The sequence below is a fragment of the Tetrao urogallus genome (assembly GCF_951394365.1).
Source record: "Tetrao urogallus genome assembly, chromosome: 4".
Classification (NCBI taxonomy): domain Eukaryota; kingdom Metazoa; phylum Chordata; class Aves; order Galliformes; family Phasianidae; genus Tetrao; species Tetrao urogallus.
In genome coordinates this window covers 62,881,556-62,906,525 of record NC_136817.1, presented here as the reverse complement: position 1 = coordinate 62,906,525, position 24,970 = coordinate 62,881,556, and the positions used below count along the sequence as shown (strand labels likewise).

Genomic DNA, 24,970 nt, shown 5'->3' with positions numbered 1-24,970 from the left:
CACCATTGTGAGGCCACTTCCTCCTGCAGCACTGCACCAGGAGCAGGGCAGAGTCCAGCATGAGTACCCTAAGATACTAAGATCCCAATGCAGTCTTGAGAAGGATATACCTTGCTTTTTCATGCTGTAGTACAGAATTAGCTTAAAATAATGCAAAGGAATGAGGTTAAGCCACTTGAATCTCTCGTTGATTTTCAGTTTTTGCACAGGGAAAGCTAAATTCCTTCATACAGGTGTCAGGTTAGGGCCATTTCAAAATTTCCTTGCAAGAGGTCATAAGTGCCAATTTACTTTCTATTTAGGCTGCTCAGTGAAAGCCTAGGGATACAACGCTCTAGAAACACTAACAAACAATATATACATGTATATTATTTGTATATTATCCACTGTATTGTTGGAAACTAGTTACTTTTGAGTACCATTCTGACTGACATGCCGTCAGCTATTACAGTCCCATCTAGAACATCTTTTAGGAGGAAGTTTTTCACTCAGAGGGTGGTGACGCACTGGAACAGGTTGCCTAAGGAGGCTGTGGATGCCCCATCCCTGCAGGCATTCAAGGCCAGGCTGGATGTGGCTCTGGGCAGCCTGGTCTGGTGGTAGGTGACCCTGCACATAGCGGGGGGTTGGAACTGGATGATCATTGTGGTCCTTTTCAACCCAGGCCATTCTATGATTCTGTCATCTGTCCTTAGGACAGATTTCTTTCCTCCCTGCTTTTTACTTGGATATTTCTTGCTTTGTGGCCCTGAGGTATGAACCTTAACCACATGGCACCAGAGTGGGCAAGTCATCAGATGAATGAGTCCTTACAGAATTTCACCAAGATGGACCACGTTCAAGTTGAGCAGGGCATCCTACTGAGGCTTGCATCAGAGAGAAAGGAATTTGATGAGTAAAGTGCTGACAAACACGTTACTATAGCTTTGACCTCAAGTCTATCCTACAAGAAGAATTTTGGTGGAATTATATCCCTGTTTCCATTTCTCTTCCTCTCAACATCCCCTCAAGAGCACACCAAAAACCAACTCAGCACATGCACACACTGAGGGACCAGGCACTGCCCTCCCCACTGATGTCAAAGTCGGAGCTCATGCCCCACACGTGCCACACGAGCGCAGGGCACAGAGCAGCACAGCACAGCACACTGCTGAGCGGCCACGCGGTGTTCAGGCCTCTGGGAGCAGGGGAGGAAAGCAGCCACTGCTGCCCCAGGGCCTGGCCGCGGCTGGGAGCCATTAAACTTTACAAGACGCCTGATGGATTTTAGTGCCATTTTAGTAAAGCAGAGTGAAGAACAGTACGGTCGGTATTATCAGCTCATAAACCCACTGTGCTGGAGGAGGGGGCTGTTAAAAAACAGATTTTACAAGAGTCCTTCATGCCAATCCATTAGGTAACTGGAATTAGGCACATCTCACGTGCTTTGGGAACACCAGTTTGCACATACAGTGTACTTGCACTGATTTGCCATCACACCAATCACCATTAATAATAAAATCACCAGGAATAATAAAATCTGGCTTTAAGTGCAGTAAAACCTGAGGAGGTGCAGCAAGCAGAAGCAGCTACAAGTGTTAGTTGTGTAACCACAAGCACACCTCGCAGTTCACCTATTTTGACCTTGAGATGGCATAGAAAAGAGATTTAACGTGACAAATACTACCCAGTGCACCACTACAGAGATATAGTGCAGAACTGAAAGCTAGAAAAGAGCTTGAACAACGAGCAGATCCCACTACTGCCCCTGCATCTCCTGCAAGTGGTGGTGTTGCAGCACACTGCTGCAACACAGCGTGGTGGGGCAGGGGGAAGTGGAGGCTCAGGGTGGAGAAATGATCGGGGGAAAAAGGAGGGACGGACCCTTCAATGGTGACAAGTCAGTAATGGCAGAACAGGGAGAAAGGAGGAACAGAAGTGAGCATCCAGAAAGAGGGTGGAAAAGAGAGTGAGAAAGAAGCATAGCTGGGGGCAAAGGTAGTTTTTGTTTTTTAAAAAAACTGAAACCAAAGGGCAGAAATCTGCATGAAGCTTTTTTCTTGAGGACTGATCTCACTGCTTGAGCCACTGCCCTCTGCAGCCCAGGCCTGAGTTCCTCCCATTCCCAGGATGACCACGTGGCTGTTAGGCAGGGCCACATTTACTCATATTACAATTAAACTACAGGAAAGCATGTTGGCATGCGAGGGAAGTGATGACCGAGTTGCTACGTCACTGTGGCCACAGAACAGATTGAAAAAAAGAAGAGAAAAAAACATGCGAAAACCCCCAGTGAGCTCAATCTGGCAGTGCCATCAAAACCAGCCATCAGCCACCTCTCACACATTCAGAAGCAGGCAGCTAGGCGTAGCTCATCCACACTCATGCAACACACTTCTTTGATCCGTGAATCCCAAAATACCACAAACTGATGAAAAAGGACAAACGCATCCCAAAGGATGTGGATAAAAACGACCCCAAAGATTTTCCTGTATGGTGCACACAAGGCAGTGATCCCACAGTGTGGGGCTGGGCACCTTCAGCACGCTGCAGTCACCTGAGTGCATCTTCAAGCACTGCACACTGCAGCCAGACCTCACTTGCCAGCAAATCCCAGCAAAGCACAACAGTTTCCAGAACCGTGCAAATATGGGGCCTTTACAAACCACGTCTTTGGGGTCCAATGAATGCCCACAGTAACTGCAGTTTCCCAGCATCGACTGCCCCACATCAGGGCTGCAGCTCAGGAGCCCACTTGCAGCTCTGTACCAGTGCAACGGCAAAAACATCTCTGTATGTACCAACATGCAGTGCAAGTTGCAAGAGCAAAATTAACTGTACTTCAGGCATGCTTTTAAAACAATAAATACTTCTGTGTGACATATTGCTCCCCCAAAATAACCCGCCTTAATCACAATATACCTCCAGCAAATAGTTGCTGCAGTTGGATTCTTTATTAGTAACAGTGCAGTTAACCAGTTACAGCTTTAATTAGGCAAAAGCTAATTATCAGAGGTGATTCAAAAATAGCACACTGAACAACATAAAAAAGAAGCCAAGAGAAAAGCAACACGATACCTATTAAATTTTAGTTGGTAAAAAACAACACTTAAAAGATCTGGTGCAGAACCAAAAAATTTCCAACAGAATATTCTGAACTAAGCACAGTCACTCAGACATCAGCCACACATCCTTCAATTTGCTTTTTTCAGGACTTACCTATGTTTTTCTAGTTCGTTGTGTGAGGACCTATTTAAAAAAAAAAAAGGAGAAGTAATATTAGAGAACAAGGTAAACACCAGGATTTGGAACACTTAAAAACCAACACCTGCATAAGAGCTCTCTAAAATATATACTTCTATGTATTATGAAACAACTTTGCTTTCAAATCACTTTTACATCTCTTAAATATTTCAAGGTGCCAAGTTAATCTCCATGAGCAAACGGTGGGTTGGGAGGAATTATAATAAATTTGCATTAATAAAGTTTTCAATAGATTCCGTGACTGGATTGCATATGAAAAAAATATGATCAGGTTAGTATTAAAAGCAGCCCACGAGATTTTTATCTGCAAAGAAAAGCTGTGAGGGAGCAGCAGTGTTAGGAGATCTGAGTGCCGATGATAAGGGAGAAAGCACCAGCAAGCTGGCATTGGAGCCCAGGAGAAGCAGAGGAAGAAATCAGCAGCCGAGCACCGCTGTTGACGTCTTAGTGGCAAAATAAAGGAATGCTCTGAATTCTTATGAGCCTACAAACAGGAAAAAAAAAGCCCAGTCCCTGAGCTGGCCACACCAGTATGCTATTCTCTTCCAAACTAACAGGCTTCGAGATTAATTTTTTTCCCCCAGCTGATGCCTCAGGTTTCTGCCATCAGAAGGCAGCCCTAACTTCTTGGGGATTTGTTTTTTTTTCCAATTGATTCAGCTGGAAATACCGATTTTATTTATTTGTACAGCTCAGACTAAAGACATTCCCAAAACAAAGTTACTGTCACCACTTTGAACCCGGCAACTTCCTGGGGTATTGCTTCTGTCCAAGCAGCACCATGCGCAGAACGTTAAGGATCACTATGGGGCAAGCGTGGACATCTCAAGAGCAACATCCCCCTGACCGACATGTGCCCCATACAGCAGGAACTGCTCTGTCTGTGCCCACTTGCACCCACAGTACCTTGATGAGAGCCACACCATAAACATTACCTCTCTGGCCTCAGAGAGGAAAAGAGAGAGCTCATGCAAAGGAATAACCATTGAAGAAAGCCACAAGCAATTTATTTCAGGCCAGCACAGCTACTGATCCCATAATGAATTAAGTGAACCCAGCCCTGTGTGTGTTAAGGACAGCCCAGGCACACACAACATTCAGCAGTGGTGCTGATCCGCTTTTGACTGAGAGCATCCCAATGTTGCTACTGAGACATCAACTAAGCAACCATTACCTGCTATCATCTGCTGAATAGCCTATGCATTAGTTTTATAACTCATTACATCAAGTGAGCCACACCCAGACAATACAGGTACTCTTCCAACACCACACAAGTGCTCTCCCGACCGACACACCCAGACTGAGAATGGTTTATAAAGATACTCTGTGCTATGCTGGCATATCAAGTTGTGGTTACTGCATTTTTACATCGTTGCCATTTGACCCCAGTAAGGTCCCTATTCCCATATACACTTAGATAAATCAAGCTTTAGCTCCACAAGAAGCAAAGACCACCACGTCCAACCAGCCAGTGCTCACAGAAACACACAGAAAACAAATGCTCAGTCTGGAACCATTCTTCACAAAGACTGGGCAGGCTGGGGACAGTCACAGGGGCAGTCGTGGAGGACTCTGAAGAAGTAACACTGACAAATGCAGCCAGGCCAGCTCTGGACCACACTCCCATTACCTAAAACAAATTGCTCCAACACCTGCCTTCTTGGGACACAGAACCCACCTCAATACCTGCAGCATGAGAGAACTGGCACCAGCAGGAACTGAGCATGCTGAGCAACACTGAGCCCTTGGGGACAGCCTGGGAACCAAACCTGGGCAGCTGACATCCACCTGACCATTGTACCACCTGCCCTTGGAGCAGCCTTTGGAGAAGAGGAGGCTCAGGGGAGACCATATTGCTCTCTATAGCTGTCTGAAAGGTGGTCACAGCAAAGCCTCTTCTCCCATGTAAGCAATGATTGGATGGGAGGAGACAGCCTTAAATTGCACCAGGGGAGACTCCAGTTGGATATTAGGAAAAGTTACTTCTCAAAGAGTGGTGAGGTACTGGAACAGGCTGCCCAGATGGTGGGGAAGACACTGTCCCTAGAGGTGTTCAAGAAACATGGAGATCTGGTGCTGAGTGGCATGGGTTAGTGGGCATGGTGGGGATGGGTTGACAGTAGGACTGGGTAATCTTAGTGGTCTTTTTCAGCCTCAGTGATACTATGAAATGCCCTGCAATCTGACAGCTCTGGAAGGATTAATCAAAAAGCACAATAGTTTTCATTCATTTGGTTTCTTTGGGAGAGATGAGCTTCTAAATACTATTTACTTTCTCCTTCTACACTATAGCATATTACAAGAATATCCATCTGCTTATGCTCCTACTGCAACCTGAAGTGAGAGAAAAGTTAGAACGGCTCTGCACACAAACCAGCACTCCAAATGCTACCATGATTTCAGAATGGAGGCTTTCATTATTTCACTGATATAGGGAGTGGGCCAGGAATAAGATGATAGATGGATATGAGTGTTTATAAAAGAACACATGTATGTATTTATGTAGAAGAACCAGGCCTATGCAGCAATTTTCAGACCAATGGTCTGTGGAGGCCTTTGAAAGTGCCTGTAAGAGAAGGAAGACTTCTGGCATCAAACTTAAGTCCTCTGTGCTGGGTTGTGCATCTCCACACACAACTTCAGGGAGCTGGGGGTAATACTGGTAAAGGAGTCAGTAAAAAGCCTCAGCTGAAAATAGGAGAGAGACACCAACAAACACCATCAACAAATAATGATCCAGATCCAGGAGGAGATCCAGAGTGCTGTTTGCAGGCATGGTGGCCCAGGACAGCCCTAACACCATGCAGTAAAGAGCGAGCAATCAGCCAACAACAAAGTAGCAGTTTTCTTAGTGAATGCATTGTCCAAAGAAGGTATGGAATAGGGAGGAGGAGCCAGTAAAGCCAGGGAAACCTACGTCCATACCTGAGCTGCCATGAAACACACGTGGAAATACTGCAGCCCATCACCTGCACTGCCCTGCACGACGAGTGTAATGCTGAGCCTGTGTACATGCACATCCTGCTCTGTACCGACTGTTCTGGGGGCACTTTCCCAGTTACTTTAAATTGGACACACCACTTACAGTGTGCTGGTGTGGAATTCATCCACCAGAAACAACTTCTGCATTCTCCTCACAGCCTTGCAGATTGGGCTGGGCACTTCCTTACACACAGCTCGGGCCCCTGGATCCAAGCTCATGCTGCTAGATGATGGTCAAGATTGTTTCCTTCCCACTGACACCAACACTGCAGCTTCCAGGCACTGCAGGCTCAGCGCAGCTCATCACTGGGGAAGGAGCAGCTGGTAAGATTCATCACATTAGGACCAAAAGCATCAGCATTAAAAACAAGCTGAGGGATATTGATTGCTGTCCCTCTGCAGACTGTTTTAGGAAAGCAGACTCAGAGGGATCCATCAAATTCAGAAAGCAGAGTCGTCGTCCCCACAGCCTGCTTCAGTGCTTTCTGCTCAGCCTTCCGCAAAACAAAAAAGAACAGAAAAATAAAAGTCAGCTCTGATCCCCACGCGGCGTGGGCACGGAGCGACATCTGTGCAGAGCCAGGGGCTCGCTCTGCAGGGCACGTGCTGCCTCTCGCCGTGAGCCAACACGAACAGAGGAACCCGGATACGGAGCTCTGTTTTTATTTGAAACACCAAATGCAGCTTTCACCCCTTTTTACACATAACCCTTCACCAGAGCGCAGCAAAAAGTACAGCCCTATTTATATAACGCTCCGACCAAAATACTGACTTTAATAGATAGAGGAGATATATTTATGAACGGGCCTTTATTTTGCTTTCGTTCCCCCCCCCTTCCATAACGCAACTCCTGAAGGAGCAGGCCAAACACTGCACCACTGACGTCCAATTCCTTTCTCCACGACTCAATGTAACCGTGACCTCAGTGGACTGGCATCCAACACACTGATTTCAGTTCTCATTTTACCTTATTTCTGACCCTTTCGCGTCAGGGACACTGCTGTCCCTGGGCTGGTACTATGCTGTGCCACCAGCTGCATGGCGGTGCAAATCCACCTCACTCAGGATGAGAGTACAGGATTCCAGCATCAAGCCCTTTCCCATTGTCTCCTCTTCCTTTTTTTTAATAGAAGCACAGAAACGTTTGGGCTTTCAGGTATCACGAGGACAGGACACAAGGAAATCCAGCTACCTGCAGGCCAAGCTGGGTTCCTACCTGAGCCTTGCTAGCAAACGTCACCAAATTTCCAATCTGTGTCGTGCTCTTCCTTGGCACACTGCACACATTATCTCTCCATTTCACAGCAACCTCAGAAAGACATCCAAAGGTTTATTAGAATTTCCAAGGCACAACCCCGCTAAACCCAGCTGCTTGCTTTATGCCCTTTCTGTAATTCCAGACAGACATTAACCAGAGTTATCGGACTGCACTGCACTGATTTAGGAGTTACAGTTATTGGTCGGTGAAGAGGAGACATTTATTATCCTGCAGTCAAGTACATGATAAGCATTTGTGCAACAAGAAGATGCGAGCTGGGTTTACCTTTCTTCCCCTCAAAAGTCAATTGCCTCTCTCAGAGCTGTTCTCCTTGCACAACAAACACGCAGATTTGCTGACCGCAGGATTTGGGTCAGAACTATTGGAGGAGCACAACTCTGAATCTCAGCAACGGACATCAGAGAGAAAATGGAGCAGCCTGGTTCATGGAACACACAGTAATGAGCACACTGCAGGAAACGTGGCCAGAAGAAATCACATAAAAACAGGTAATTTTCATATAGAAGAGAAGAAGATGGCTAAATAACCACCCTGCAAATATCCTGCTGAGCAACAAGCTGCTAAAGAACACTTTCAGTTTTGATCCAAAAGTATCAGTAGGCAAAGCAAAAATGTGAAATTCCTGCAGTGGACAGTAGTCTTACAGCTTTTGATTGATTAAATGCAGTTTTGCTGCTATCTTTCCTGCTATGAATCCAAATCTGTCCTTTAATTCCCTTAGGGAAGCAGGCAGCGCTTCAGCGCAGACTCCACTGCCCAGTCCCAAGGGTCAGCACCCTTCCTCCCCTTCTGCTCACAAGAGTCCCAAGCAAGATGCACCCCATTCGGCTGGAGGCTCCAGGTATCATGACAACACTATATCAGTAGGGGAAGCAGCACCTTGATGAGAAACGAGGCCCTTCTGCCCCAGTCCTCCAGAAAATCTGGAGCAGCTGCAGGGGTGCTCTGAGCCCCCACAGGCAGGCAGCGTGGGGAGGAACTGCAGAGCAGAGCAGTGCGTGGCACAGCCTCCTGCTGCTGATACTTCTCCCCTCCTTCCCTTTCCTCATTTTCCCAAAATGAGGAGGAAGACGTTTTTCATACTTTTATACATATATATATATATATATATAATATACATATATATATACACATATATATTTAGCTCATGAAGCGTGCAAAACATACATATATATATATATGTTTTTAATCTGATCAGACAGTATAAACAAAGGGAGCTAAGGATGCTGCAAGCAGCAGGACATAAAAACAGATGACGAAAACAACCAAACCCCTGCAGTTTCGAAACGTGCAGTTCTCTGCTCCTTTCCTTCCCCTCCAACCTTAAGCACGTATTTTTGTATCTAAGAAGAAAAATGCAGTCATTAGGAATACACTTCAGACATGTATGCACTCTGCCTGAATGTGATGTTCCAAGCCTGGAAAAGGGTTGAAGCAGAACAATAACGACAAACACTTTGCCCAATGCTTCACATCACCACGACCACTCCAGATCCTCTGAACTTTGACCAGTCGTCTGCCCCTGGTAATCTCCAAGTCGCTTAGGGAGACTTAACGGCATTACCCAAACTCTAGTCTGGGGTTCAGACCCTGCAGCCTATCAGCTCCAAATAATAATAATAAACAGTGATGCTGGTGTACTTCATGGGGTTTAGGCTGGATGTTCTAATGTAAAGATCACTTTCCCTCCTGGAATTCATACTCAGATGCAAAGCTGAGCAGCAACAGCTCCAAGTGGGAATGGGGGCAGGAGGCATGAGGGATGCAGAGGTGCCCACACAGCTCTGCAGGCGCACTCGCTCCTAACACAGCAGGATGCTGCATTTCAGCAATGCGTCTTCACTCACAACCTGACAGCATCCACGCCACGCAAAACAAACCTAGCAGTGCCGCCTCAGGGCTCAGTTTGGGAAGCACCACTTCGTCCCCTAACACAAACTCATTGCTGATCTAATCACTGCAGCGAGGAGGAAAGAAAGCACAAGGAAATGTATAGGTCGTATGTCACAGGATTGCACGTTGGAGGCTGGCACTGCTGCATGGTGAGCATCAGAACGAAAGTCCAAGCAAATACAGGATGCAGGATGGTAACTGCAAGCAGGCATGCATGTCTCAGCTTCCATAACATGAGCAAATCTGTGACCAGAAATCTTTTAATTCTGCTGTATTCGATAGGTTACAAATCCTCTCTTAAAAACTCTGGAAAGCAGCTTACAGTTCAGACAGATAACTATTTTGCAAGGATGACAAGAGACCTAAGAAAGGAAACGATAGAATAATAGCTTTCTAAGTAATACAGCTTTCCCAAACTCATGAGACACAAATAGTCCGTAAGGTGCAATGAGCGCTTTGCAGTGGGAAATCCTAGGAGCCCTGTTTAGATTAAGGGTGAATTTGTTTCAAAAGGCACTCAGCATCTTTTGTGAGTAAATAGCTAGAAATCTCAGGAAGCTTCTCCCACTCCTGATGACTCTCTAAAATGAACTGACATCTCCATACTCTGAAATGAGACAAAGAATTCAACTGAATCCAAAACCACGTCCGAGAACTGCAGTGAGAAGGCAGCAGCATGTGCCTGACTTACAGCAGGGGACAGTGAACAAGCAGTCTCCCCCAGCAGCTCTCTGAGGTGGGCAGGAGCGGGGTGCCAGCTCTGCCTGCTTCTGATTTCAGTGTGCATCTCGGGCACCCTGCAGAATCCCTGCTGGGGGAGCGAGAGCAGCGCGGGCCCACCGAGCTCACGGCCGCTTTGCAAAACAAGTCACGTGCAAGCCGAGTTCACGTTAGGCTATTCCAGAGGAAGCACCGTGCCCAGCGAAGCCGGCGGTGGGGCCAGGCCCAGCCGGGCACGGCGACTCCGGAACAGCCCTGGAAGAGCCGAGCAGCGCGGAGCAGAGCAGCAGAGCGAGGGCTGGAGGAGTTCCCAGGCGGGGGCCGGCACCGTCCCCGTAAGACAGCCTCCCGCACGTACACAGCCACTGCCGGAGCAGCAAACAAAGCTGCAGAGAGCCTGCGCGCAGCCGCCCTTCTCTAATGCCATCGCAGCGCAGGTAGCGCTGCGGGGACAAAAAAAAAAAAAAAAAAAAAAAAAACAACAAAAACCAGGCGACGGCACGACGAGGCAGGCGACGACCACGACGGGCCACGCGGTGTGACAGCGGCACGTGTTGGCCGTGCTCCAGCATCGGGTCGAGCCCGCTTCGGTACCGTCTCGCTGCCGTACCTACGGGAGAAGTTCAAGCATGGGGTCGGGACCGTCCCGTGCACGCGGTGATCCTGAGGCCCCAAGGGGGGGGGGGGAAGGTTATAAATAAATGCTGGGGGGGAGGGGGGGGGGGGGGGGGAGGGAGGGGTTGAATTGGTGCCATGCAAAGAAAGGGCTGCGCGGGGCCCGGGCAAGGCGCCGGCAGCGAGAGCGGAGCAGAGCAGAGCCGTGGGGGCGGCCGGCCGGGAGGAGATGCTGTACGCGTGGCAGTGTTTATATGAGAGATCAAAACAGAGCCAAGCCCATCCAGGGAAAAATGGCGACTCCCGGGATGGGGGAGCCGAGCCGCGGGGTTGGCTGCTGGCGGGATGGATGGGACACGGCACGGGCATTGCGGGATGCGCTGCGGCGGTTACCTGTTATTCGGGGACTTTCTGGCCATGGAGCCTGCCTTTGTTTTCTTTCTGGAATAGTCACTATCGAAGGGTAACACTGATGCATAGCCATGTTCTGCTTCTAGGGACAAAGTCAGCATTAGTGGCAATATATTTTTTCCATGCATTTTTTTCCTCCTTTGCAGGAACGCTAGGGGTAAAGAACAGAATTTGTTTGCGGTTGATTTGTTGGGATTTCATTCTGGCATCTCTAAAAGCAGCGACACGCAACACAGACACACAGACATACACCGATCACACACACACACACACACCACACAAAAGCGCACCACCACCCCAAGTGCCACCGCCGGAGGATGCCCCCCCATCCACGGGTGAAAACCAGAAAAAATAAAAATGATATATATGTGAAAAATAAACTAAAAGTAAGGAACAGAGCGGAAAGGCAAGCGCCGTGCCCGGCCGTGGGCAGGTGGTGCGCGGGGCCCGGCCCGGCCGCGATCGCCTCACAACAAAGGGAGAGCGGCTCGCGGCGCTCAGTACCTCGGTCTCTTCTCTCCAAGTACTCGGCCGCCTCCAGGAGAATTAACAGAGAGTTCAACTCCATGGCTGCGTGTGAGAGGAGAGGAGAGCCGAACCAAGCCAAGCCAAGCCAAGCCGAGCCGAGCTATGCCGAGCCGAGCCCCCCCGCAGCCCGGCCGCTCCGCGCCGCGCCCCGCGCCGAGTTCACGCGCGGGGGACTTCCAAGTCCCCAGTTATAAGGCACCTCTCTCAACCTACATTTGACACACAGCCGACAGGCAGCGCTCGCGGCCAATAGGAAAACGGGGTTCGGTGAGGGGGCGGGACGAGGTGCTTCCACGGGGCCAACCGGCGGCCAGAGCCCCCCTCCTTTTTCCTCTGGCTGGGGCAGGGAATGTTGACAGATCCCCATCTCGCCTCCCATTGGCTGGCCACTATAGTAACAATTTAGAAGCCGAAGCTTAGCAACAGCACGTGGTGGCCCGGCCCCCTCGCGCGCCGATTGGCTCGCTTCTTGCATGTTAAGCAGCTAGCTGGCGCCGATTGGCCTCATGGCCACTATGCAAATGAGAGCAAGGAAGAAGCCAATGGTGCGGGAGGGGCGTGGCACACAGCCGGGGGAGGGGCGGAGGGCGAGGACGGCCACTGGGCGTGGAGGAGGCGCGGCGTTGCCGTGAGGAAGAGGCAGGCGGGGCGGGGCCTCGCAGCGCCTGCCGTTAAAAACAAACCTGTAGGCAGGCAGCGCACCTCAGGAAAGCTGTGAGAAAAGGGAGGAAGGGACCAAGAAAAGCTAAAACGAAGCGGGGCAGAGGAGGCTGAGCGCTCCCACAGCTCTTCCGCGCAGCCTCTCCTCCCCGCGGGGGCTGGGGGCCGCGGTGCGAACTGCGGGACCGCGGAGAAGCGGCAGGCCGCGCGCAGCGAATGCACTGCGCGTGCGCGGGGCGGGGCGCGCATGTGCTGTGCGGCGCAGGGGGGCGGTGGGGCCGCGTGGGACGCGGCGCGCGCTGTGCCCTGTCAGCTCAGCGCCAGGCGGTTTTCGGCCCGGAGCTGCTCTTAGGAAGCGTTCAGAAAGAAGCGGATTGGGATGAAAAAGATGCTACCGATTAGATATCAGGGATCTGCTGGAAAAAAAAAAAAAAAAAAAAAAAGCTTGGCGCGCGTATCGGTGATCCCTGCAGAAATAGAGTTAAAAAAGCATCCTGCGGGGAAAAAAAAAAAAAAAAAGCGAAACCCGTCAGAAACGCAGCAGCACCGCCCGCTGGCTCCACGGCTCCTGCCAGCACGTGCGGCCGCCTTCCGCCACCCCGGGCACAGCCGCCTCCTCATGTTGCTGCTGCCCCTTTTCCTCCCGCTGCTCCTCCCGCTGCTGCGGTGCTGGGCAGGAAGCCGCTCGCCGCTTCCCCGTCCGCGCTGTCCCATTGGCGCTGCGACTCGGCCTCTTTATCTCGGCTTGCTGCTGCACAGCTGCTGCCTGAAGACGTGTTGGCTTTCGCGTGAGGAAGAAGTTTTAAAATAGATGGGTTTTAAGCGGTGCTGCCAGCGCGCGTTGCTGCGTCTTCCGTCCAGAAGCGCTGCGGGCTGTCAGCAGCCGTCCTGCCGGCCGGCACGGGGGCGCACAAGCGGTCCCGTAGATTTCGGTTGAGCTTTTTGAATGGGAGCTGATGAGGAGCGCTGCGGAACGTTGTGCTCCGCTTTTATTCTTTAGCAGAAGACGTCAGCTCCCGTGGTTTCAGTTACAGGTTCGTTTTAAGAGAAGAACAGCAGTTCAGGTTTAAAATAAAAATCGTGCTTTACCTTTTTTTTTTTTTTCTTTTTTTAAACAGGAGTGTAGTAAGACTTCGCTTAGGTAGGTTTCTCATAAAGTAGTGCCTGCTGTTTATTTCCGTGGAAACGACAACAGGTAGAACACAGCAGCGTTATTGAATAGAGCAAACTCTCAGCTGCAAAACACTTTTTTTTCCCAACACAGTCACCACCATTAGCTGTGCATTTTCAGCAGCAATAAACAAGAGCCTGCATGCTGCACTCAGGCTGCACCAGCGGAGGTGACCACTGTCGCTGCTGTTGAAGTGCAGTGCCCACTGCCTCACTGTGCTCACATCCACTGTTTGGTCTCCAGAAACGTTCAGCAAGCATCTATGAATGTCAGCGGCTGCAGTTTTTTCTCACACGGAGGAATTCAGTTTCAAACCTTCATACACACTTCCGTGTTAGATGCCATTTTGTAAGACTGCCCCTCTGCTGCCATCTGTCACACAGCAACAACGTGTAATAGTACATTGGTGGGAAGGTTCAACCTCTACTGCCATACCACCAACATCTACCTCTGATGTCATGGGCCAACATAAGGCAGGAGGCATTACTTTCAGAGCAACCCTCATACATTTCAGCTGGTATTTCACTAGTCTGTATCTTTCCCTCAGATAAGTGAATGTGATATGGCTGGTGAACACTGCTGGTCGCATAGGATCATTAAAGCTGGAAAAGACCACTGAGATCATCAAGTCCAACCATCAGCCCATCCCACCATGCCCACAAACCTCAGTGCCAATCTCTGCATTTTTTGAACACCTCCACAGACAGTCACTTCCATGGGCAACCCGTTCGATTGCCCCACAACTCTTTCTGAGGAGAAATTGTTCCTAATATCCAACTTGAACCTCCTTTGGCACAATTTAAGGCCATTACCTCTCATCCTATTTGGCCCAGTTTCCCAGGATGGGACAAAATACAAGGCAGTATTGTAAAGAAGTATTGTAAAGAAGGCAGCCTTGTGGCTGTAATTTAAGAGAAAGTTATATCTGCTTGCAAAAAAAAGTGCGACTCTGTAAATTACACAGCAGAGGAGAATTCAAACTGTTGGCATCCATACTTTAAAAAAAAAAAAAAAATTGCTCTAAGATTTACTTGTTGCCTGAACTGTTGAAATTCTGCATGAGGATGAGACAGTAAGGTGTTCACTGTACCATAAAAATTAATGGTCGTTTTGCTGTTGTCTCCACTTGGAGTACATTTAGAAACTATTTCACATTTCTTTCTTTTATAAAATGACACAAAACTGTGTATGAATAGGTCTGCAGTATCTACATAGGGAAGGAAGTTCCATTTGTCTGACCGCATGCATTAGGGCATGTAGTAAAGAAAAGAGAAAGATACACAGATAAGGCAATGCTGTTTGCTCCTGTAGCCAGTGGACTAGTGGGACCTCAGATCTGCAGAGCATCTGTATTTCTTAGTATGTGTGTCTAAATGCATCTTATAGTCTTTTATATCCATGCTGGGCAGTCACACAGCCAGAAGGGAAGATAAATGCAATTGGTGTGTACAAATGTATCTGGGTGAAATCAGGATGCACTCATCCCTAAAGCAGGGATTCAGCTATTGTTTTGCCAAGGCTTTGAGGGCTTGAAGCTTCTCCTGCTCCTCCCCACCACTCTTGACCCATAATGTTCACCTCTGAAGCTTGTGCATGATTAACTGTTATGCAATGGTGATAAGGGCTTCAAAATAGGCCTCCCTGGAATTCTGAAAATAGCTGATTTCTGTTCATGATGGCTCTCAGTCTGAGTTCTAAACTCTATTTTTTGCTTGAGCAGTTAGTGCACATGTAACCACACACAGACATAGCCCCTACAGATGACATCCAGAGTAAATCCACATGCATTTAGGTAGGAGTGAATGAATTAGCTCATACCAAACAAATGCTGTATGTTGCATACATTCTGCAAATGCACACATTAACCTATAGCTGCAGTGAAGGAGCTTTCTGTACAACATGCAACAGTGCACTAGAGAACTTAAAGCAGGTTTAGCGAGATATTTCCTCAAGTAAGTTCTTCTCATGAGGTATCATTAAAACTTCCAAAACACATAGAATGAATTGGACTGGATCTGGTTTTCTTTGTACCCCTGGTCCAGGATGAGCTTTAGGGAGGTCAGCATAGAGGCACAGGTGGATGTGAAACTGAACTACTGTGAGAACCGAAGGACACGCTCTAAGATGCACATGTGCTCAAGGGCTTTGCAGATTTGCATCTCTAAATAGCCTTTTTCCATTTCTACAAGCAAGCAGTAGGAACAGCTGAGTGCTAAAGAAACAGCTGGCCTCCAGTGATAGAGGGTGGCTGTCACTTCATGGTGAAGTTTGCAGACCTTTATATTTAGAAACAGAAGGGAGAGCCATCAGTAGCCACACCCCACAACCTCCTGCTCTCTGTAGTTCACTCACAGCCTGTGCTTTATGATAGGAGTGCCAGTACTTACATTTTTAAATGCTGTCATGCCTTTCCTTTCCAAAATCCATCAGTGGTGTGACATGGCACATGAGGCTGCTTCCTGTCCTGCAGTGCAATAGGGGCAGAGTTCTAATGAGAATCCATTCTTACTTGCATACTCACCACATCTACTCTTATAGAAATAATTAGTTCTTACATGCTTTTCAGATTTGTCTCATTACAGCTACCACCTCTTCCTTTCTTTCAGCTTTTTAAGTTCCCTTTTGTATCTTATTCCTGTGTCCAAATGCTTGGTCTCATTCACTGTGCCTTGGAATCCATCCCCATGCTTCCTTGAGTATTGCAAGGCTTAATTAATTAACAAAGAGCTTTAGTTGTCTTCCCACGCAGAAGGAGATCTGCACTCAGAACTGGCACTAACAAACTCCATCTCCTTGTCTCAGCACCTCACATCCCATTTACTCTCTCATCTCACCTGTGATTCAGATCATTAATTCTCGTTTCCTAAATGCAGAAACCAAAACACCTGAAAGGTGAGTGAAGGAAGTTCAGAAGCAGTAATTTTGGCAGTGCCTAAGCCTGATCTGAGATGCTTTAACTGCACCTATTCAACTAAATAGAGCAGGGCTGAAGATAACTCTCCAGCCCTGATCTCAAACATCAGATACTCACTGGACTCAGAGCCGTGACAACAGGTCAATCCCTACTGACCTGAGTCACCCCTGTCTACTAAGGTGATGGGTTCTGTATGCAATGATCACCGGCCTAGCTTACCGCCTGCTCTGGATCAGTTATTTCCTGCACTGTTTGAATTTATGGCTTTTCAAAACCAGTTGAATTTGCCATGTTTTTGTTTGCCATCTAGTGAGGGTTTATGAAATGCTATTTTGACTGTAAGTCAAATTTGAAATGCCAGCCCCTTAGAACATCCTTTCCTTGTTAACTGCAACAGTATGAAAGGCAATATTTGTTTTTTGGCATCCTCAAGGGTTTGGCTGAGGACCTTGAATGCCCCCTGTGCCAGCAGTTCCTGGCTGGCGAGTTGCATGGAGCGTGGGACATGCGGTACCCTGCTTCAGGCCCTGCAGCCATTTCTGTGATGAGGCATGAAATTATGCTTAACTGATTGAAGGGAGGCATAGATTGAAAAGCTTGAGAGACACCGATTTACTCCATCAGCTTGCTCCATGTCAAACCCCATTTTACCTAAGCCATGCCTGACAATTTTGGATAGCATCTTCCTAAAAAAAATCTTCACTGATGCTGCCACTCTCAAAGCGCTTTATGGAAGGCAGCGGTACTGCTGCCTTCATTTGAAAAGACAAAAATGAAATGGAGACGTTGACAAAACAACTCAGTGTCACTGAGCTGTGGAAAAGCTGGAGAGAGGACTGGGTACCCAGTTCCCAGTACAACATGTTGGGCGTTATGTTATACTCCGAAAGCAGGATTTATTATTTGATTTTGATTCCAAATCACAGATGTGTCATAGCTTTATTATATTCCTCTGGCACAGGAAGGGGACCTTGTGTTCATTTGTATCGCATTAAAGTTCCACAAAATCTATAGCCTAGTGCAGTGCAAAAAGGCTTTGAAGAAACTATGAGTCAGACCCACTTTGTGTTAGAGTGCTTTTTGGGTGGCATGGGCATCTGCCTGAAGGAGCTGCCTGAAGGAGCTGCTGAATTAAACATTTCTGCTTTAACCCATAACGTTTGCAGTCGGGCCTTCTTAATAGGATACTTTGATATAAGCATGTCATATAGCACTAAAAGCATATTCCAACATGCTGACATGATCATGTAAGCTGTCTTGGTGCTTAGCACCACTTTTGCAGTCCAGAGAGAGAAAGAGAGCAGGGCCAAGTACATGTTAACAAATGGAGATGAAACTTCATAAATAAAATCAGTCAGCTGTAACACAGCCTCGATAGCATCACTGAGCATTATGGAACCTTTGAACATTTTAAAAAAATGAAACATTTTCTCACCCAAGATACCTGTCCTCTGTGGGTCTGTGAAGCAAATCTTGTCTATTGAGTTTGCAGGAAGAATCTCTAAAAAAAATTGTATTGTTGTTCAGTCTGAAAATCCATCTAGATTTGGAAGAATGAGCTCATTTCCTGTTCACAAACAGAGCTGTTAGATGCCATTTGAGTCTAGAATATTTATTACAGGTAAGGAACAAAGAGAAAAATATTGGAGAAGTAGCCTTACATATCTGAGCATAGAAATCTCTCACCTGGATGTTCGGACATCCAAGATCAATTGAACTGTACACTAGGGGAATCAGATTTTGAGATAAGAAGGAATTTCAGGTGGACTCCTAATGTTTCACATACAGCCTTTCCTCAGGAGCCAAGCTATGTGCTAACATATGTGGGAGAACATATTTTCGTTCATAAAGGATTGATGTCTGTGACATATTTACAGGCCTGCAGTAAGTTTGTAAGCAAATCAATAAGTTTTATTCCCAGTAGGAAGAAAATAATGCCTGATGTGGCTGATGCAGATCTGTGACTGGGTGCAAGGTTCTGCCACTTGTGTTAGCCATGACTGGATCCAGACGAGTCTGGAAGAGTGTAGGTGTATCCTGTGCTGTGTAATAGTGATAATGCTGTGTGTTTCTGCAGCACATCCAACAACTGAGACTGCTCAGTTAAGCTTTGCCAGTTCAGGCCTTTTATAGATATTAGTAATTAGGTAAGTAAAATGCAGTTCAACTGAACGAGAGAGGAATCAGTATTGATTCTAAACCTCATACTGCTGGTACAGTTGGGCCTGTACTACTGCAGTAGAGATAAAAGAGCTGGTGCATCAATACCCATGGTCAGGAGGAGATCAAAATGGCCCAGGTGGTAAATAACCTGGACAATTGCCTGCAGCACCTACAATTACAGAGCAGTGTAAAGACTTGGCAGGTGAATAGTCAGCAGATGCTGTCTTATCTCTCTATTTGCTTTGGATATTTGGGTCTGACCCAAAACATATTGAAATCAATTTGCATCTTCTCTGTTATGTTAGGCTGTGCACCAGGCTCTGATCAGCTGTGGGCCTAATTAAATGATTTTCCTCATCGGAAGCTAATTAACCCAATAGAGGAATGAAACTGAATGCTAAATGAGGCACCATATCTGTAACATACGCTTTAAATAAAAAATTATAGACTTCATTTCTCACTGTCTTATGTAGTCTCTTATGCCACATAAAGCAAGTGCAATCTCCTACTCTCTTTTATGGGTAAAAATATAGAAACTGGGTGAACAGTCAGACAGAAGGTCTGCAAAGACCTCCTGGGCCACTCTTGCCTGGGACTGGATGGAGTTTTGTACCTCACCATGAGAAATTCAGACCCATCACCACATTGTGGTGACAGGGTGTCTGCTATTCTTACGCAAGGGGTATAGCAGGTAACATGAAAGTGTGGAATCTGCAGTAATTAATTAGATAATGGGAAATCAATCATGCTAATGGGTACGTAAACGTTGGCAGGCTCTAAACATTACTGTGTAGATGGAAGTGATTTAGTGAACGCTTCTTTCAGAGGTTGTGGGTGGGAAGCTGCAGAGCTCTGGGCAGCAATGATAGAGTGTGGTGCTTTCCTGTGCTGCTTCACAGCTGAGCTTCCAAGCTGAGAGCTGGCTTTAGTACTTTAGAGCTTTAGTAGACACACCGAACTCCAGCAAAAGGAAGATCTTTGCTCAACAATCCCATGACATTTCTGTGACTGGGGTGGAGAGTAAAAGGCATGGCCTCCAAGAGACACAAAATTGCTGAAAGCAATGCATGGTTGGATGGTGACAGGACAAAGGGGAATGATTTTACACTAAAAAAGGGGGAAGATATTAGATATTCAGAGGAAATTCTTTATTCAGAGGGCAGTGATGCTCTGGCACAGAGAGCTGTGGGTGCCCCATCCCTGGAAATGCTCAAGGCCAGGTTGGATGGGCCCTGGGCAGCCTAAGATGATGGAGGGCACCCAGCCAACAGCAGGGGTTACAGGTGGTGAGCTGTAAGGTCCCTTTCAACCCAAACCATTCTGTGATTCTATGATTCTGTGATAAGTTCTAGTCATGCCAAGTGACTCTGTCACATATACATTTTTGAATGAAATTATGAGGATCATTTTAAAATGTCATGTATATTCACAGTTATCCCAGAGGGCGTGAAAATTAGTAAAAGTACATGCCTGAATAGAAAAGGTAGCTCTAATATTCACAGGTGCACTGATGGGACTTAAAGCTTTAACTTCTAATGAACATCTCTCCGGCATTTGAGGTAACCCCTCATCTACAGCTATGAGGGATTGTAATTAAAATCCAGACTCCTGTGAGCTCAGAAAGTCCCCAGAGGCAATAAAATCTGATTGCTGAGCAGCAGTACTGTTCACTTCTGAAATGCTGTCACAGGCTATTCCAAATATGAATGAGTGAACAAGGCCCATACAAGAGGCAGCTTTTGTCGTGACTGGGGCGGGACCAAGGGATGGTCGTGGCCTTGTGCAAAGCAGTGCAGATCTCCAGCCCACAAAGAAAGAGTCAGTGCTGGATGCTTTGGTCCTGCAGAGCACTGGTTTGTGCATGGAGGGGTGTCCATCCCAAGAGATGGAGGTTTGTTCATGCACACCATGTTGCAGGACTTATTGCACGGAGCTGCTGCCATTAGCAGAGGAGCATGTTGTGTGTCTGTCCTGACATCAGGTAGAAGAACCCTATCTGATGGATCATCTCTGCTTACAAGCTTGCCTCTGCTTCCCAAAGAATGATAGATGCTTTACACCTAAAGGCAGAGAGTATGATGGTTTAATGAAGAGGTAGAAGGTAACATTTGAGTGTGACCTCTGCTTTCATTGTTTGTTTGTGCCTTTGACATCTCATAAAACACATCAAACCACCCCAAATGCACACATCTGGGATTTTTGTGTTGAGTGCTTGGTGGTTTTGTTAGGCCTTTAGTTACCTGTGGAGCCTACTATTTACTGCATGATGGTTTTTGCCACTTAGGCACTCCGCTTAATCAGATTTGTAAATTAATTCTCTCCTGGGGTTTCTCTTTGTGTGCTCAGAAAGCATAAAAAGTGTTCATGACACGCTTCAAAACACACTGGTTACATTAGTCATCCTCTCAGCATAATAGTTTTATGGAGAACACTTCATGTTAAAAAAGTCCTTTAAACCAGTTTCTTTATTCCACTTTTGATCCCTGCAGTTATGTTGCATGTTAGTAAACAGCTACGCGAAATCTGTAATCGTGATTTTTCTCTGGAGGAATTACCTACTGTTTCTGTCATGAAATATCTATTATTATTTTTTCATGATTTATTCAACTGAAAGCATTTTCATACTGGGTCCTGACCTTTTCCCAGCAGCTTGGAAGCTACTTAAAAAAATCAGCACTGCTGAATCATTGCATGTCTCATGCCTGTTCCCCATCACCTCTTTGCTCACCAGTCTTTCACTTCGTGTTTAACAGGAAACCAGCAGATAAATCACTGCTTTAAATTTCATAGAATCACAGAATAGCTTGGGTTGGAAGGGATCTCAAAGATCGTCTGTTTCCAAACCCCCTGCTGTGGACTGGGCTGCCAACCACTAAGTCAGGCACTAGATCAGGTTGCCAGGGCCTCATCCAGCCTGGTCTTGAACACCTCCAGCAATGGAGCAATTTCCTAGTTACTGAAAAAAAGAAGAAAAAAAAAAGAAAAAGCTCCTAAATGTTCAGAGGCTCAGGAAGGCTGAAGTAGTTGGAAAAAATAAATAGGCAAAGGGAAGACCGAAAAGCAAATGGGAATTTCACATTGCTGATGCTGGGATCTTGCAGACATTGCCAAACTCTTGTTCATGGTTATATTTGCCAGAAAAGGCCAAAAGCATGTGGTGGAGAGAGCTGTATGTTGGAGAAGGATGCAGTAGCAGAAAACACTTTTATCTGACAGAATAATCCGTGATCCTGAAAAGAGAAAGCTTTGCCTTGAATCGCTGCCGAGAGGAATTTGCTCAGCACAGTGGGGAGGAAGCTGGCTCTGACATTGTTCTCCAACAGGACCTTGGGGCTTTCTAGACACGTTTCTCCCTGAACTATTTATCTCTCAGTTTCTCTCATTCCTTGGATCTTGCCTCAAAGCTGTGGGATGGCCAGAACCCCCAGGAATTCCCCCAGTCTTCATCCATAGGGCATATGTGATGGCAATAAATGCAGATGATGGAGCCCCAGAGAGAAGATGGAGGGCAGCTGTGCCCTCCAGTGTTTTCATGGTCCTTGGTCACCTGGAGAACCTGAGCTCACCCAGCTGCTCTGTGGTCTTACACATTCACTCTCCCATTTCTTCCTTCTCAACATTGGTTTGTGGTGCATGAATTAATCCCTTCCAAATGTTCCTTCACTTTGAACCAATTCTGGGGAACAGGAAAGTCATCCACTGGGATGCAGCTGTGGGCCAGGTTGGTGGGACTGGACCCTACCTGTGGATGTCCGTTCATCTCTGCTACCACTTGAGCTTCTCTCTTGCTCTTTCACTGCTAAGCCCTCTGCTTTCCCCCTTCCCTTGGAGAACAGCACGGTGACATGCAGGAAGCAGGATTCTCCTGCTCTGCTGAATTTGGGGAACAAGTGCTGCTGTTTTCGGCCAAGTGCCAAGAAACCCTTGTTCACAGGCACAACTCACATTTGCTTCCTTAGCAGTTCCTTTACTCACCTGCGCATCTGGACCAGAAGGAGATGGGAGGTCTGCCAAGCACTGTTGGCCAGGCTTGCAGGCAGCTTTGCATTTTAGGAGAAGATCAGGAACCAGTATGGATATTTGATTCCCGTTAAAGAAAAGTACAGGCATGTGTCACGCTAGAGGAAAATAAAACAGATCTAAAGAGGACCAAAGTGGTACATTTTATGGCTCTATATAGAGCTTCCATCACGGATTAACTTGCCTCATCAGTGCAAACTCCAATTTTGTCCAGCAGTAGCGAACAAGCCCAGGGGCTAAGGCTGAAGACACAGGGACAAGCAAACTCCTCAGTTTTGTTCTTGATGTGGAGCGAGTGGGATTTGTTTTCCCTGTATAAAACCAGAGCACTGATGTGGATGGGACAAGAGGGAATGGTTTTAAACTAAAAGGGGGGAAGATTTACATTAGATGTCAGGAAAAAATTCTTCACTATAAGGGTGATAAGGCACTGGCACAAACTGCTGACAGAGCTGTGGATGCTCCATTCCTGGAGGTGCTCAAGGCCAGGTTGGATGGTGTCCTGGGCAGCCTGAGCTGATGGGGGCAACCAGCCCATGGCACGGGTTTGGAACAGGATGGGTGTAAGGTCCCTTCCAATTCAAGCCATTCTATGATTAAGCCATTCTATGCTGACCATGTAGAGCTCTAGGGGTGGGGAAAATAGGATATTAGTGCTACAGATGCTGTATTTTTCTGGTGATGCCACATGACATTTCTGAATGATGCTTGTCCAGCATATCTGACACTCTGAAGAAACTTAATTCCTCCAAAGCACCGCATACACTGAAGTGGTACGTGTTGTCCCCTGGGAGTCAGAAATGGATAGTAGCACGAGCTGGATCAGGAAGATGAGCTCTTTAGAAGGTGAGGTCCTTACTATCCCCTCCTAACAGGGGCCCTGGGGAACAGTCGGAGAATCACACACCAAAGGATCTCAACTCAATTGGGCTCCTTCCAGATCTTCCTGTTCTCACTTGCAATTGTTTTATCCGTAGCTATTGCAGAATTGCACAGAGTGCACGTTTCAGCCTGAGACTGTCCCGCTTCCTTTTGTATTCCCCTTATGGTATTACACACAGCAGACGTTTTTGGCGACATGCACTCTTTTTTGTAGTTTGGGTATTTCTCATAACAAAAAGATTTCTAAGCCTGGTCTTACTTCTTTCCCTTACTGGGAATATTCAGTCAGCAATTACCTTTGCCAAAGATGATGTATTGCAAGCAGGTGTTGCAGACTTACTTTTAGCTGTAATACATGGAAAACACATTTTATTTCTGACAGAAATCTTGCTGTTTCAGTGGGAGGCTACCCCATGCAGAGATAGGCTGGTAAGATCAAACTGTACTAATTGCACAGTGCTTTTGAAATCTGTTCCACTTGCAAACAGAATGAATCTAACACTTTGTAACACTGAATTAACAAAGGTCACATTTCATGAATATTGCAGAGCCATTTTCATAGATAATGCAGCAGGCTAGTTAATGATTAGATCAGTAAACTCTTGACGTAAAGCCATGATGAATAAGGGACATATTTTTACAGCTTCCATTATTATTGCTTTAGGAATTTTAACCAAAGCCAGCAGAAATTACTAGGGTACAACATATCTTTAATACCTAGCCCATCCATTTCTGGTCTTTGCATTGGCTTCTAGATCAATAACATCAGCTACAAAATTTAAGAGATTTTATGGTGTCAGTTGGATTCTCAATGGAAAAATAAGCACATTGGTTTCAATCCAGTCCTACTGGATTTTGCAATTAAAAAGCACCCGGCCTCAATAACTGATGAGAATTGGCAGCACTCAGGCAAGGCCCAGATTCAATTCTCCCTCCTGCTCCAGTGCTGGGGCTGCCAGGTCAGGACAGAACATGTGAGGAGAGCTCTGGTTGTGCTCTGAGCACAGGCCCCAGAGATGGGCTCCAGCTCCATTTCTTCAAGTGAGAAGTGTTCAGGCTACCTGAGCAGCAATCTGGCTGAACTCTGTGGGATTAAGTCTGTAGTGGGGCAGTATTTGATGTATGATGCATAAGAAGGCTGTGGAACGAAACCTGTGTGAGCTCAGATTACTCACAGGCGTAAAAACAGGAATCTTGGGCCCGTGTATAAACAGAGCACATAAAACTGGCGAATATAATCTTCCAGGATTTAATTAGGCGTGATTTAAATCCAAACGCTGCAAACACAGGCAATCCATATTTCTCAGTAGGGTTTTATCTACTGTGAGCCATTTGTGTCTGAATTGGATGGGCAAGGAAATCTTGGTGTAAAGCTGTACGAACACTGGCACCATTCCAGGAGGAATTTGGGATTTCCTTCATCCACAAGAAATCCCCAGGGGATGGAAAGTGGCTGGTGTTACTCTGCAGTGTATTATTGAGAAAAAAA

General features: G+C 46.8%; 1 protein-coding gene across 1 annotated transcript in view; it reads right to left on the bottom strand.

Annotated features, from left to right (window-relative positions):
- The window catches only part of MXD4 (MAX dimerization protein 4), a gene marked incomplete at both ends in the record, with an annotated part of 35,183 nt that extends 23,472 nt beyond the window's left edge, over positions 1 to 11,711 (bottom strand). The window contains 3 exons of the mRNA XM_079534229.1: positions 3,199 to 3,228; positions 11,126 to 11,225; positions 11,648 to 11,711. Of these exons, the coding sequence (XP_079390355.1) occupies positions 3,199 to 3,228; positions 11,126 to 11,225; positions 11,648 to 11,711 (194 nt within the window). The remainder of the gene's footprint in view (positions 1 to 3,198; positions 3,229 to 11,125; positions 11,226 to 11,647) is intronic.
- Between the last annotated feature and the right edge of the window lie 13,259 nt (positions 11,712 to 24,970).